Below are 14,752 nucleotides of genomic sequence, written 5' to 3'. Positions count from 1 at the left end.
ATGCTGAGAAATCCATCTGAGGCACTCATGAAAGCTAAGAAGGGGCAGGAGAGCTGAGAGACCCATCCCCAGGCATTGTAGGCATTCATCCTCAAAAGACTAAGGGCAGGGCACATACAAGAGCTGAGAGAAATACCTCCCCACTCCTCTATCCCACTGACAAAAAAAAGAAAAAAGAAAAAAAAGGAAACTTGGGAGCTAGACTATAAAGCAGAGAGAGATCTGCCACATTTCCAAAAGCTGACAGTATGACTACAAAGCAGTCATATCTCTGACAACTTGCCAAAGTCCAAAACCCAGGCCCTACTGAAGGGAAAGTTCCAATTCTGTCTCCAAAATATTTGAAGCTAGTGGTTAACTAAAGCTGGAATACAGCCCAGATATAGGTCAATTATACAAATTGACTGAGCTACTAAAGTGTCTGAAAGAAAAATGGACATGCCCTATTTTAAAGGTAAGTAAGCGCAGCCAGCGTGGTTGGGTTCAACCTACCTGGGAGTCATTGTTCTATTCCGGGTTGCAGGCTCTATCCCCAGTGTCAGTATGCAGGAGGCAGCCAATCAATGATTCTCTCTCATCATTGATGTTTCTCTCTCTTCAATCTCAATCTCTCTCTCTCTCCCTGGAATAATATAAGCAGAACTAGAGATGACCCAGGTGTTGACTAAATTATCAGTTGGAATTGTTAAAATAACTTTGACTAAAATGCTAAAAAAAACCTTGTGGAAAATGTGGACAATATGCATGAAGAAATGGAAAATCTTAGCAGAAATATAACTATACAAATGCAATGAAATGCTAGAAATTAAAAATACAATATCAAAAATAATTGATTAGATAGGTTTAACAGACAAGTATCAGGGAACTTGAGCACTGCTAAATGGAAAGTATCCAAATTGAAAACGAAAAAGAGAAAAGAATGGAAGAAAATCATCTGAGGTCTGTAGGATAATATAAAGTCATCTAATATATGTGCAATTGGAGTCCCAAAAGGAGAGGTGACAGAGTATGGAACAAAGATATTTGAAGAGATAATGGCCAGGAAATATCTAGTATTAATGAAAGACATCAACATAGATCCAAAAGATTTAGTAAACTTCACACAAAGGAAAATATACCTATACATATCATAGTCATTCAGCTGAAAACCAAAGATAAAGAGCAGATGTAACCTTGGGGAACAGAGGATTATAGATAAACAAAACCTCTAGTACCCAGAATTCACAGAATAATAGCCACAATGGAAAAGACAATCCAATTTTAAAATGGGAAAAGACGTGAAAGACACTTCATGAAAGACATACAAATGTAAAATAAGCATATGAAAAGTGATCATCATTAATCATCAGGGAAATGTAAATTAAAATCAGTTATTTCATACCCACAAAAATGGCTAATATAAAAGGCACTGACAATAGTAAACGTTGAAAAAGACATGGAGCAACTGGAACTCTTGTACTTCATTGTTGGGAGTATGAAATGGTAAAACCACTTTGAAGAACAGGATTGCAGTTGCTTAAAATGTTATATGTACACTTACCATATGACTCAGCAATTTTATACTCAGGTATCCAAGAGAAATAAAAATATGTATCCATAAAACAAAAACAAAATCTTATGAGAATTTATATAGTAGTCTTATTCATAATTGCCCCAAACTGGAAACCTAAAAGTCCATCAGTATGGGAATGGATAAACAAATTGTGGTATATTTATAAAATGAATTGTTATTTAGTAATAAAGAATAATTTATCAATAGAGACAACATGGCTGTTTTTAAAGTATTATGTGAAAGAAGACAGATGCAAGACTACATATTATATGACTCCATTTATATGAAGTCCAAAATCAGACAAAATAAAATTTTAGTGATAATCAGCAAATGATCATTGGAGTAGGGAGGGGAGCAGGAATAATTTGCAAGATACACAAGAGAACTTTCTAGATTAATGGGTATGTTCTATATCTTCTTTTGGGTGGTTATCATAAGGTTTGTACAGTTATCAAAATGTCAAACTGAACACTTAGGATGTGTGCATTTCACAATATATGTATTGATTTCTATATATTAAAATAATTATGAGTGGAGGATTTCTATTTCAGGAGCATATTTCCCCAACCCCTTACTGATCTGTTCTCAGTGTGATCTTGGTTGGGCTCTAATCTGTTCAGGGCTAGGACCTTGATTCTGAAATTTATCTTAAAAAAGCACACAATCCAGCGTCCCGTTGAAACAGCATTTAGAAATCTGTGAAGCAATTTTATTTCCATTGGTTAGTGAGCAAAAAATTTGACCATTGTGTTAAGGCACTGACTTGTACTAGGTTGGATTTAACATGAATAGATTGAATGGTACTTAACCTGCAAGCTAGTAAAAATAATGGAGTGAAAATTAATTCTTCAAAGGCATATAGAACACTATCATTCTTCATTTAACCCATCCTCTGGTATTTGCTGCCATGACATTTACAATGCTCCAAACCAGTCACAGGATTTTTGAACACAAAAATCATTTCCTATTGAAAGCAGGCATCTTTTCCAAAGTTGGTGGACACTCAGATCATACCTCCTCCTTTGTTAGGAAACACTTTAATATTTGCCTTAGTTATATTGCACAAGTCAGGATCATATGGTAGAAATTTATACAAGCAAATCATTTTGTTCATACCAGAAGACCAGCAATCCTAATAAAGAGCTAATATGCTAATTAGACCAAACAGCAGAACAACCGTCTGGATGACCTTCTGGATGAAGCTGGGGCTGCCAGGGCCTACCCTTGCATGAATTTCATGCATTGGGCCTCTAGTTAGGTTATAAATGACTTGAGAGCAGGTGAAAGAACTTACAATTTTAGAACATTCCATTGGAATGTCTACTACCTAGGTGGGAACACAGAGGTGCTTCACAAATGCTGGTTATCATTTTATGCTGCACTCCCTCTGAGAAAATGATGTGACCTGCAGAGGTGGAAATACATACAGGGAGTCTCCCTGTAAGAGGAAGCTGGGAAATGCCATCAATACTAGTGGTTTTGGATAGGGTCCTCAGAAAATGTAGGATGGAATCATGCTGTTTGTTCACTCCTCAGGAATCCCAACTTGGCCAATTGATCCCAGAGAGCTAGATCCTCACTGCACAAGCCCCAAATTCTTAATTCTAACAAACAGCCATTTAATGTGCACCGAAGTGGCTTCTAGGACACTGCTTTGTTGTTATGCATACAGAAACCAATTTTAGCCATCAGAAGGAAATCTGTCTACTATAGAGAATTGGTTTTATAGTCTATAATCACCTTCCAAATTTCCATCCCGAGTACTCCATGGCAAAAGGCATGCAGCTTAAAAAAACCAAACTTTTACACGTGTAGTCAGTGAGGAGGGACATACAGGTGCCAAATAAGACTAAGTCAGGAACTATTATTTTGTGCGTAATATGAAGCCAATCATTAGCTCAAAATAGGAAAGATTGGCCTGCTAAAGACGGTTTGGAAATATGGACTTGCTTCTTAACTGTCATTAAAATTCGAGGATGGCTCTCAAATGTGAAGGAAAAGGCAGGTACAGTATCTGAGGTTAATAACATGTTTTTAACAGAGGAATCTTGGTGAGTCTCCAAGGCAATCTAAGGCTGTAAGTTCCCCCTAATCTATCTATGTAATTTTACCAGATGCTGTTGGAAAGGCTGTTTTGAGAATCAGCAGCTACAATGTTATGAAAAGAATACAGTATAGTGGTCCAAATGTGCTTCCAGTTCTGCCATTAACCGGCTGGGTGACCTTGGGCAATCCTAGTCTTGGTGTAGAAAACAAGGTTAAGAACTTCAGACAAACCAACAGGCCCTTTTTTCACTGCTGTACCTCTAGTTTTTAGGATAGTGCCTGACAGCGTGGGTGTTGACTGAAAGAATCTTCATTCTGACACAAAATGACCTCAGGGAAATTACTCACCTTCTTTAAGCGTCTATTTTCTTATTTATAAAATGGAGATGGTATTTATTTCATGGGACTGAGAGTTTTTAAAAATGTACATGAAGCACTTAGTAAGAATAAGTTCATAATTATCTACTATATGGTATTCCTTACATTTATTTCATTTCAGGGCATTTTGCTTTTGTCAGACACCTTTTGTTGCCTGGCCTGTGTAGCTCAGTGGTTGCATGTCAACCTATGAACCAGGAGGTTAGTTTCATTCCCGATCAGGGCACATGCCCGGGTTGTGGGCTCAATCCCCTCTCTCTATCATTGATGTTTTTCTTCCTCTCCCTTCCTTTCTGAAATCAACAAAGATGTATTTTTAAAAAGGCACCTTTTGTGATTTGCAGCCAGCAAACCATTATCTCCAAGATCTACCGCCCAAACCACAGGGTTTAGCCCCAAAGACCCACATTTCTACCAACGAGCTGGTCCCAAGGCTTGCTTGGTTCTGTCTACATGTGTCTGCAATAGTTAACATGAAACACCTGGAGTTATGGGGTAGCTACAGGGAAAGCAAAGCTGTTAGAATGATGTGGATGTACCGATGACAATGCCAATTCAGGAGTTCAAAATAGCTTTCTAAGCATGTATGCATAACTCAAGGACACAGCCAATAGTGTGGTGAAGGTCTGGGGGTGGTGTGAGATGAAGGGGATCATTGGGGGTGGGGGAGGGAGAAAACTGAAATAAATTTTTTAAAAAACAGGCAAAACAACTTTCTAGTTTGTGGATCCAATGTCATCCTGCCTTTGAGGGTCTATAAGACAGATCTGTCTCATTTTTTGCCCAAGTTAGTATCAGTATGCTTATTTATAACTAGGCTTTGATTTCCTGTTCTCCTTGATCCTCACAATATTCATGCAAAACAGACAATATAGCATGATAGAATGAACATAAGGAATTAAGGGAAGCATAGCCCTGCCATATGTAACTTTTGAGGGACTGAATAGCCTGTGAACCTTTTTCTCATTTATGAAATAGGAGAATAATGCCAACTTTGTTATAGGGCCGTTTAGGAGAAAATGTATGTAAGGCATCTAACAAGAAGCACTCAACAAATTATAGCTCCTATTACTACCCTCACTTTACAAAAGGGAAAACTATGGCTGAAATATTGCTATCTTTCCACTACACCACACTGGCAATAAAAACAGGAAAATTCAGTCTTAATGGACAAGATCATCAAAATAAAGTAACAGTGAGAAACCTGTGGCTTACGTGCTCTGACTTTGTGATTAAATTAAATTGTGCACTGACGTGACACAAAAAAAGGGCAGCTTTGCTCATAAGCATTCAACTGATTTGGTCCAGGCTATACTAATTTACTTCCCTAGGTAGATTTCTCTCCCTTGGGCAGAGAATATATTGCTCCTTTATGTGAACATTCTACTCTGTTTGGCTGTTTTACAGTTCTGGTTTTGTGAATTTCATTTTCTCCAAGGTGAACCACTTACCAGAAAACTGACAAATTGGGCATTTCACACTAGATCCTTAGGAAGCACCATTCCACAAACCCCATTCAGTTAGGGCCTACAGTGTGGCCCTTTACTGAACTTGTGAATTTGCCACAAGTCTTACTGATTGTCCCTTATGTCCTAGGGTGCACAACCTATATTCTTGGAAACTATAGAAGTGTCTTGGTCAATGGCCTCAATCAACTGTGTCTGCAGGTCTTACATTGCATTGTACCATAATCAGGGATGGGAATGGGGATAGGGCTTTAAAAAATTAATGCTCAAGACATAATCCAAAGCCACTTTAGTCATAATCTCTATGGGGGGTGGGATGGGCTCAGGTATTATTTTGTTCGATTTTTTTCAGGCCCCCCCCCCCACCCCCACAGTGGCTTAGCAGGACACTGCTATTTTGTTCTCTTTTTTTCTTTTAAATATATTTTATTGATTTTTACAGAGAGGAAGGGAGAGAGATAGAGAGCTAGAAACATCTATCAGCTGCCTCCTGCACATCCCCAGTAGGGGATGTACCTGCAACCAAGGTACATGCCCTTGACCGGAATCGAACCTGGGACCTTTCAGTCCACAGGCCGACACTTTATCCACTGAGCCAAACCGGTTTTGGCTGTTCTCTTGAATCTTCTCAGTGATTCCAATGTGTGTCAGATGGACAGTGACATAAGTTGCAGGCCGAGACTAACAGAAGTTGAAAAATGGTATGGCCCAAGTGCAGTTTTGTTTTGTTTTTAACCCACATTTAAGAATATTGTAAATCAGTTATCAACATTTCAAAATTGAATTAACAAAAAGTATATTTTACAGGTTCCTAATCAGAGCCCATTTGGCTGAGGAAAGTCTACTAAAATATATAGCTGACTCTTGTCAACTTCTGAGTTTGAGACTCCTGAATTCATGTGGCATAAAGTTGTTTTTGATATTGTTGTAGCTGCTACATATCAATGTGTGATTGATTTATGTAGTAATTGGCCCCTACCCTAAATGGCCTAAAATGCCTATCTATGGTTTAATCATAATCTGAAAACTGCCTTTCAAAAGAATCTACTATTTTTCCCCACCCTAAATGCTACTGACTAGAGAAAGATTAACAGTTGTCTTGAAAACCAGATTTAATTTGACAAAAAAGCCTCTTACAGTAGGCACAATTTGATTAGTTCCAGTTGAGCCCTTCCAAGTTAGTTATTTCATCTTGGCTAATTATGAGAAGAAAATTCTATAAAACCAGAAATATACCAAAAAAATCTGAAAAAAGTAAAAAATAAAAAATCTGGAGGGCCCACACTTTTTTCTGTTTCCAAAGGAGCCAAGATTTCCCCAAAATGCTCACTACTTATAATTTTAAAGCTCCCCAGGAGAAATGCTGAGAACAAATAGATAACAGTTGTTCTGATTTACCAGTTACAAAAAAAATTCTGTAACAAGTTCCAGATGACTATTCAAAAGTCTTTACATTGGAAATTCATTTGAACAAATAACTAGACCAACAACTACAAATTACTTGGCCACTATTTATCAAATCAAATGATGCCGAACCACTTACTCAACTACCTCATGTGACAATCTTCTCATGAGGATTGTCCCAATCAGCAAGATGGGAAGGACTATTCATCTATGCATGCCTGGTTTCTTTGGGCAAAACAGAGCCACATTAGTTGCAAACTGCAACAAATTAAAGATCAGAGATAGTATATAGCATTCCTCTAACAGCAGCAGCAACAGATATTTATACATATATTTTTACACACAGAGAGAAAGAGAGAGAGAGAGAGAGAGAGAGAGAGAGAGAGAGAGAGAGAGAGAGATTTTGATGTGGTTTAATAGCACGCCACTAGAACCAAGACCAAGAACCCCCTTTTCCTGGTACTGATTGCTAGTTAGGTCATTCTGAGACCAGATTAAGAAAATGTGATGCAAAGAGGTAATACAATATTGACCAAAACCCAGATAGAAGAAATTGTGAAATCTTGAACAAGGTACTTAAATCTTAGTGAGCCTTATTTTCTTCTTTTGTAAAAAAGCAATTCCTAACCCAGTTGCTTTACATAAATTAAAGTGCTTTGAAGATAAAGTGATAAACTCTCATAATTACAGATCCAAATAAGATCAAATTAAATTGTCCTAAAATCTGGACTTGGCTAGAGTATCAATGACAAAGATCTCCAACCCAGGACCTTCTTTAAGACAACTCTCCCCATCCCTGTGGAGATATCAGCTTCGAAGAGTGAGCTCAATGGAAATAATGAGTTTTGAGGTTGAGAATAACTTTTAAAATATTTTATCTTTAAAAAAAACTGGCAAAGATATACTAAGCATCTACTATGTATCACTGTTACAACACAAACAATCATCTAAATTCTATGTTTAAGACAAAGAAATTGAAAAGCATTCAGAAAATGCTCTGAAGGCTTCTTTAACCAAGTTAATTGTTGGGGATGGTCTCATTCACAGTTCCTTGCAAAGAAACTAAACCAAATCTTAACATTATATTAAGTAGGAACAGTGAATAAGGCACATAATACAGGTCATGGTTAGACCACCAGTATATCCCTTTTTTAACTATAAAAATAAACATAAGTAACTAATGGAATAACAAAATAAAAGTTTTATTTTATTAGAATTAGGAATGTTCTTTCCCTCTGGGCAACCTGAACAGTCCAGTTACAATGAAAAGCTAAGAACAGTTATTTCTACAGCACAGGATGCCTATGCACAAAATTACAGGGTTAGGAGCATTGAAATCAATTTAGCGATCTGATTGTCTCACCAATGCGCCCCTCCCATTTTCCAAGTGCTCTAAACCCAGGATTTGCAACTAAAAGACTTGGTTACATTGAGTTCTTTTCTCCCTGGTACTAAATTTCAGTTTCTAATCATGGCTGAATCACATTTCACACTGCAGATTCAACCTTTTCAAATCAAGTCAGTCAGTCTTGGATCTGTTATATGTGTTTATGTATACACGTGTATTTAATATATATTTTTAAACACACATAAAACACATACAATCTGGGTTGCAGCAAATTATACAGAAATTAGTCTGATGATATTATACGCTACTCAGTTTTACCACTGCGGTTTGTGTCCTGAGCTTTGGATCAAAATTTTGTTGTAAATCATTTTAAGTACATCTACTATTCAATAAACTGTTCAAATGAAGCATGCACTTTTCAAGAGACAATGTAACTGTCCTCAATAAGACAGCAAGACCCTGGTGCTTACCATGAATAGAGCCCTCTTGATAGAAAGATTCAGATAAAAGAAATGGGGAAGCTGTCATACACTATGGCTTGCCTATATCCCACCTGCGGTAAAAGAAGCTACTAAAAATGAAAGCAATTAACTCAGGGAATACTGTCAAATATGGAGATAGTTGTTAAAAGATTGGAAGTAGAAAAGGCCAGTTTACCTTGATCCATAACTGCAATACCCTCAGATCATATGCCAACACTGAAACTAGAAAGCATCTCTAAAAAGCACTGTTCCTCCATGGATAGGGGCTGATATTATGAAGTGCACAGTTTTTAGGTACTTGCAAGGGGAGCATGTAATGACATTCAAACCTAGATACTGCAGTTACCTGGTTAAGATTTTTTTTAAAAACATCACATATACACAAAACATTTTGATTAAGGAAGCCACATATATCTAGATAGCAACTCTGGCTGCTTTTCAGTTACCAGGGAAAGGAACTTACTCAAGCTTGCTTTAAAAAAATTTTTTCCTTAGTTTGATAAATGCTTTTTAAGATTGATGCAGTCATTTAAAATAAAATTAAATGGGTGATGGGGGAAGAAAGGACATTGAAGAAGCAGACACTGAGTTCAGAATTGCACCTGAGGTGGCAAGGGAGAGAGGATTAAAGGTACAAGTAAAGTTGATTCTAAAGCGACAAGTGGTTTAAGGAAGCAGCATAATGTACTCAGCAAAGCAAACATTCACTAATTTTTGATGGGATAAGAACAGCTGCAAGTACATTTCATGTAACAACCTTTTCTAAAAGGAAAAGTGGGTTGATTCAGCAAAGCCTAACTTAGGCAAAAGGCCAGAGGAAAGTGAACCTACTTCCCAATGGAGTAATAAGATGTACAATGCAAGAGCAGAAAAAGTTGCCTCACAAATGGTAAACATTCCCTAGGTGCAAGACATTTAAAGGAAGACAAAGAGGTCCTCAATCCAAATTGGTTCACTCTGCACTCCTGAATAAAACTAACAAATTTAGCTAGGGATGCTGACCTGTTGAAAATACCACAGCCAGAATGGCCTAAACAGGTATGTAATTAATAAAACCACCACCATCCTTTACTTTTAACACAGATCTTAGTAGAAATTTCATTAAAATGGACATGACAGCTAAAATGCATTATTAATTTTCCTATCTGTTGGCAACAGAAAAGCAGTCAGTGATTTCTGTTTAAATGCACTAGATGGGAATATCATGTTCTAGGGGTGTTTGCCTTCAAACTGAACCCACAGCAACACACACAAGCAATTTTAGTATCTGCCATTTTAAATTCACAATCTGAAACTAAGTGAATGACTATTTATTTATATTTATAGCAAAAACATTCTATTTGACATCCTATTGTAAAGAAAGGGTGAGAGAAGAGCCATAACGAAAATCTTAAAAGGCTCAAAAGCAGCAATTAAAGATGGGAAAATGAAATGTTTCCTTTGGATGAACAGGGAGCCTAGGAAGCTTTCACTGGCGTGCATGACATGAGGCCAGGAAGGGGAATGGGTATTCCTTGAACTGTAGCAACTAAGTTCCCTGTTGCAGCCCTTATCAAGTCACAGCATTGTCAGAGCTTGACCTCCTTGGCCCCGATCAAGCACTTGGAATTCAAGGCATGAGGCCCATGGCCAGCAACAGACATACCAAAACCAGAAAGGGCAAAGTAATCTCAGGAAAGGAAAAATCAAAGAGCTCTTATGCCTTCCAGAGGTGCCAAACCAAGATTTTTTATCCCAACATCCAACCCTGAAAAGATAAGCAAACTGAGAAAAAAATAAAAAAAGAAATAAAAAAAGCACAGCAAATAGACATAATCTTGAAGATTTTTAAAGAATAAATATTTTTTTTGTAATTAAACATTATGCAAACACGTGCCACGCTTGCTTTGTCCATGCATATGCGCTATATACAAATTTGAAAAATACTGTGTTGTCCTCTTGTTTTAAAAGTCATATACAAAGTTTTTTTTTGTTTTGTTTTTTTGTTTAATTCCTCCTGTTGCCTATCCCCTTCCCACCCCAAGAATTTTCATTACAAGGAACTAATCATCATTCACTCATTACTTTGGGGTATGAGAGAAAGAGCATCAGTCTCTGAGTGTGGGTGTATTTGTATGTGTAGGGGATGAAAAGGAAGAGGTTCTTTACCAAAGTACAACAAAAAGACCGGGCTGGGCATGAAAAGCAGTGTCAAATTTTAACTGTCATACACTCAGGAAAAAAAGAAAGAAAAAGGAGTCAGCTTTGAGAATGAAGCTACACGTTAAAGTTGGAGGGCTTTCAGTGTGGTTGTCACACTTTTGTTGGCGGCCTAGAATACTGTTGTACAATGGTTTATCTACCTTTTTTATTACAATATAATTTACTTAAATTTTCCTTTAACAAAACAGAATTCTGGTACTACAGACCAGCAGTGTCAGAATGGGCTTAGTGCCTCCTAGTTTGTGTTTGTTTTGTTTGTTTAAATTGCATGAACACTCTAGATGGTAAAGTTTTCAGAGTTCATTTTATGCAGGGCCACTCTCAGTCCTCAATGTACTCCCACAGATCTTTTTCATAGCCTTCATGCACATGCTGTAACAAAACCCTTCGTCGACTCTCACAGTATCTATAATCAAAGGAAAAAGAAAATGTTGTCAGCCTCCAGTAAATAAACAACAACAAAAAAAGCATTTACTTATTCTTTAGAGCACACCTACATATTATCAAACTTGGAACAGGTAAGCACCTGTTTTTAATAGCACATTTTCAGGTCTAGATGTAAAGACACAATAAACTATTTCTAATTTAAAAAAGGTATTTTTTAAAAGCCATGATTACCAGTTTGGGGAATTAATTTTAAAGCAATAAAGTGTTAAAAATTCCTAAGGACATTATAAACCATCTGATTCAATCCTGTCATTCTACCTAGAAGTAACAGTTTCAGGAAAAAGTAATTTTAAGGGTTTTTTTTTCACACCTATAAAATCTTTGTTAACTGTGAAATTACCATAAGCACAATGTAGTAGGCTAAAAATATTACTTAGGACTAAATCTCCAAATTCCCAAAGGGTTTTAATACTACTAAAAAGATACTGCTAGCCCTAGCTGGTTTGGCTCAGTGGATAGAGCACTGAGGGTCCCAGGTTTGATTCCAGTCAAGGGCACATGCCTGGGTTGCAGGCTTGATCCCCAGTGTGGGGCGTGGAGGAGGCAGCTGATCAATGATTCTTTCTCATCGATGATGTTTTTCTCTCTCTCTCCCTCTCCTTTCCTTTCTGAAATTGATAGTAATAAAAAAAGATACTGCTATTTGCCAGGAAACAACTTTGGCGTGGGGGTGGGGTGGGGGGAGGTGGGAAACTCCATGTAGAGAAAGCAAACATTTTATATTTTTAACTTAAGAGTAGCATATCATGAAATACCATCTATCCCTGGGACAAAGTAAATCTCTCCTTAGGGGGGAAAAAAAATCTAATAAAAACTCTAAAGAAAGCCTGGGTAGTTAGTTCACTTGTCAGCAGCCATGATCCTCAGGATCCCCAGGATATGACCTGCTAATCTCACCACTAATCCTAATGGCCACTTGCCCTTTTCAAACTTCCTTGCAGGGCAGCAAATAAGTAAATAAAGTTGAAAGGAAGAAGCCAAATCTGCAATTTGTTGCCCAAAGGACAGAAGTAATCTATGAGAAACAACAGCAGCTCAATTACACTGGAAACTAAACCCTAGTTTCACTATCACTTAACTTCACCGTTAAGGCATACCAGACTACCAATGGCAGAATCGTTTGCTCAGAAACTATTAAAATATCTCACCTGTACTTATCTTGTACTTTCTGCTTTATATCCTGTAGAGAATCTTGGGAAATATCTCGTTCAAGGTAGCCTGAAAGCACCTCTGTGGCATTCTCTAGATCTGCTTGGTTATTCTGCAAGAGGAGGAAAGATATATAGTAAATTTTGGCTTCAAAAGAAAGCTGAAAATCAGAAACACCAATCAGAAAGGATATATGCACCCCTATGTTCAGAGCACCACAATTTACCATAGCTAAGATTTGAAAACAGCCTAAGTGCCCGTCAGCAGATGAGTGGATTAAAAAACTGTGGTACATCTACACAATGGAATACTATGCTGCTGTAAAAGAGAAAGAACTCTTTCCATTCACAACAGCATGGATGGACCTGGAGAACATTATGCTAAGTGAAATAAACCAGTTGGAGAAAGATAAATATCACATGACCTCACTCATTTGTGGATTATAACAACATAAACTGATGAACAAAAATAGATCCAGAGATAGAGAATCGAACAGACTGTCAAACCTCAGAGGGAAAGCAGGAGAGGGTGAGGGTGGTGGTGATTATAAGAGACCAACCAAAGTACTTGTATGCATGCATATAACCAATGGACACAGATACTACAGGGGAGAGGGTATGTGCTTGGGGGGGAGAGGTCAATGGAGGAAAAAGGAGACATATGTAATACTTTAAAGAATAAAGAATTAAAGGAAAATAATGAAATAATGAAAGAAAACTGAAAGATAAACCATCTCAGGTGCTTCCTTGCCTATTGACTGCTTTCAACACAGACGCCGTAATTTTCACAGGTGATTTTAACTGCACCTATAAAGCTCTTTATTGTTTTTACATCTAACAAATTTGTTCTATCTTTTCAAAGACAATTGGTTAAATGTTAAAATAACTAAAGATTTACCCATTACCTCTGAAAGAATATTAAGGACAATTTGAAATTACTTAAAAAAGTCTCTAGGAATCTTCTAGTTCTGAGAACTGCTATTTGCTAAAACTAAAAGGGAAACGTGAGGAATAAATAGAAACCCATTCTTGCTTATGTCTGGCTGTACCTACTTCTTATAAGAGAACGCTGTATGGGAGATGAAAATCTTATTATCTCTTACTACTATGGCTAGTTCTATACATTTATCCATCTAAAGACTCATCTGCTAGTCAATGTTACTGTCTAGTCATCTATCAACACTAATGTTTCTTGCATCAATTTTAAATGAACATATCTTCTTGAAAATCTTTTACTGTTTAAAGCCTCCTTAGGTCATTACATAACCACCATATTAACTTCTAATACCACATATTAGTTTTGCCCGAAAAAAGACTTTTATTGAGAACTATGACATACCAGGTGCTATATAAGTAATCTACATGGTTGTCTCACTTAAACCTTATATATAACATCTTAGAAAAGTATTAACTACATTTTAAAACATATATAGAAGAGGTTAAGTAATCTGCTCTTAGTCAACAGAGCTGATAAGTAATGAAGTCAAGATTCAAGTTCAGGGCTGACTCCAGAGTCTGCACAATTAATAGCCAGGTGGCTAACACACATCAATTTGCATGTAGTTTAGGACAAGAAATTTAAATTTTTTTGTGCTTTCCCAATAAATACATTTTTAATCTACACTTTTTGAGCAGATAGGAATCTTTAAAACTTTCTATATCTTTATCTATGAGAGACCATAGGGTCCTTTTCCCACTCAGTAACTATTCTTACCTCAAAAATAATGGACTGGTTATTCTTTTTGAGGTAGAAAGCGAAGACGTAAGTGTACATGAGTGTGGCACGACACTGGCAGAGGACATCGACTGCCTTCTTCAGGAACTGCACCTCAATCCAGGACATGTTGTGCTGTTGCATCTCTTCCATTTTCTGCTTCACCTGAGCATACAGTTTGTGCTCAAAGCGTAGACTCTGCATGTGGTTCATATAGCGATTACAGTAGAACAGGTACCTCTGCAGAGCTGCCCTAGATCGCTGGCGCACAAGGAAAATTAAGGTTACATAATTATGACAAATGTATCTACACTAATAAAAGAGAAACATGGTAATTGGTGTATGACCCCTACTCTTCCCATCGGCTAATCAGGGAGATATGCAAATTAACTATCAGCCAAGATGGCGGCCGGCAGCCAGGCAGCTTGAAACTAACATGAGGCTTGCTTGCTTCAGTGACGGAGGACTGCAACGTTCCCCGCCTGCCTTGCTGGCCTCTGCACCTGCAGTTTGAAACATAGTTACAAATATAGAAGCTAAACAAAACCCCAGAAACATGATTTCA

The 14,752-nt window shown here is 37.3% G+C and overlaps 1 protein-coding gene across 1 annotated transcript in view; it reads right to left on the bottom strand.

Moving 5' to 3' along the window:
- Positions 1-8,032: 8,032 nt before the first annotated feature.
- The window catches only part of ARIH1 (ariadne RBR E3 ubiquitin protein ligase 1), a gene marked incomplete at its 5' end in the record, with an annotated part of 104,473 nt that continues 97,753 nt past the window's right edge, over positions 8,033-14,752 (bottom strand). Inside the window, 3 exons of the mRNA XM_015566702.1 lie at positions 8,033-11,284; positions 12,474-12,586; positions 14,188-14,448. Of these exons, the coding sequence (XP_015422188.1) occupies positions 11,200-11,284; positions 12,474-12,586; positions 14,188-14,448 (459 nt within the window). The remainder of the gene's footprint in view (positions 11,285-12,473; positions 12,587-14,187; positions 14,449-14,752) is intronic.

The sequence above is a fragment of the Myotis davidii genome, unplaced genomic scaffold, assembly GCF_000327345.1.
Source record: "Myotis davidii unplaced genomic scaffold, ASM32734v1 scaffold52, whole genome shotgun sequence".
In the NCBI taxonomy this organism is placed as follows: domain Eukaryota; kingdom Metazoa; phylum Chordata; class Mammalia; order Chiroptera; family Vespertilionidae; genus Myotis; species Myotis davidii.
This window is presented reverse-complemented; position numbering and strand designations above follow the sequence as displayed.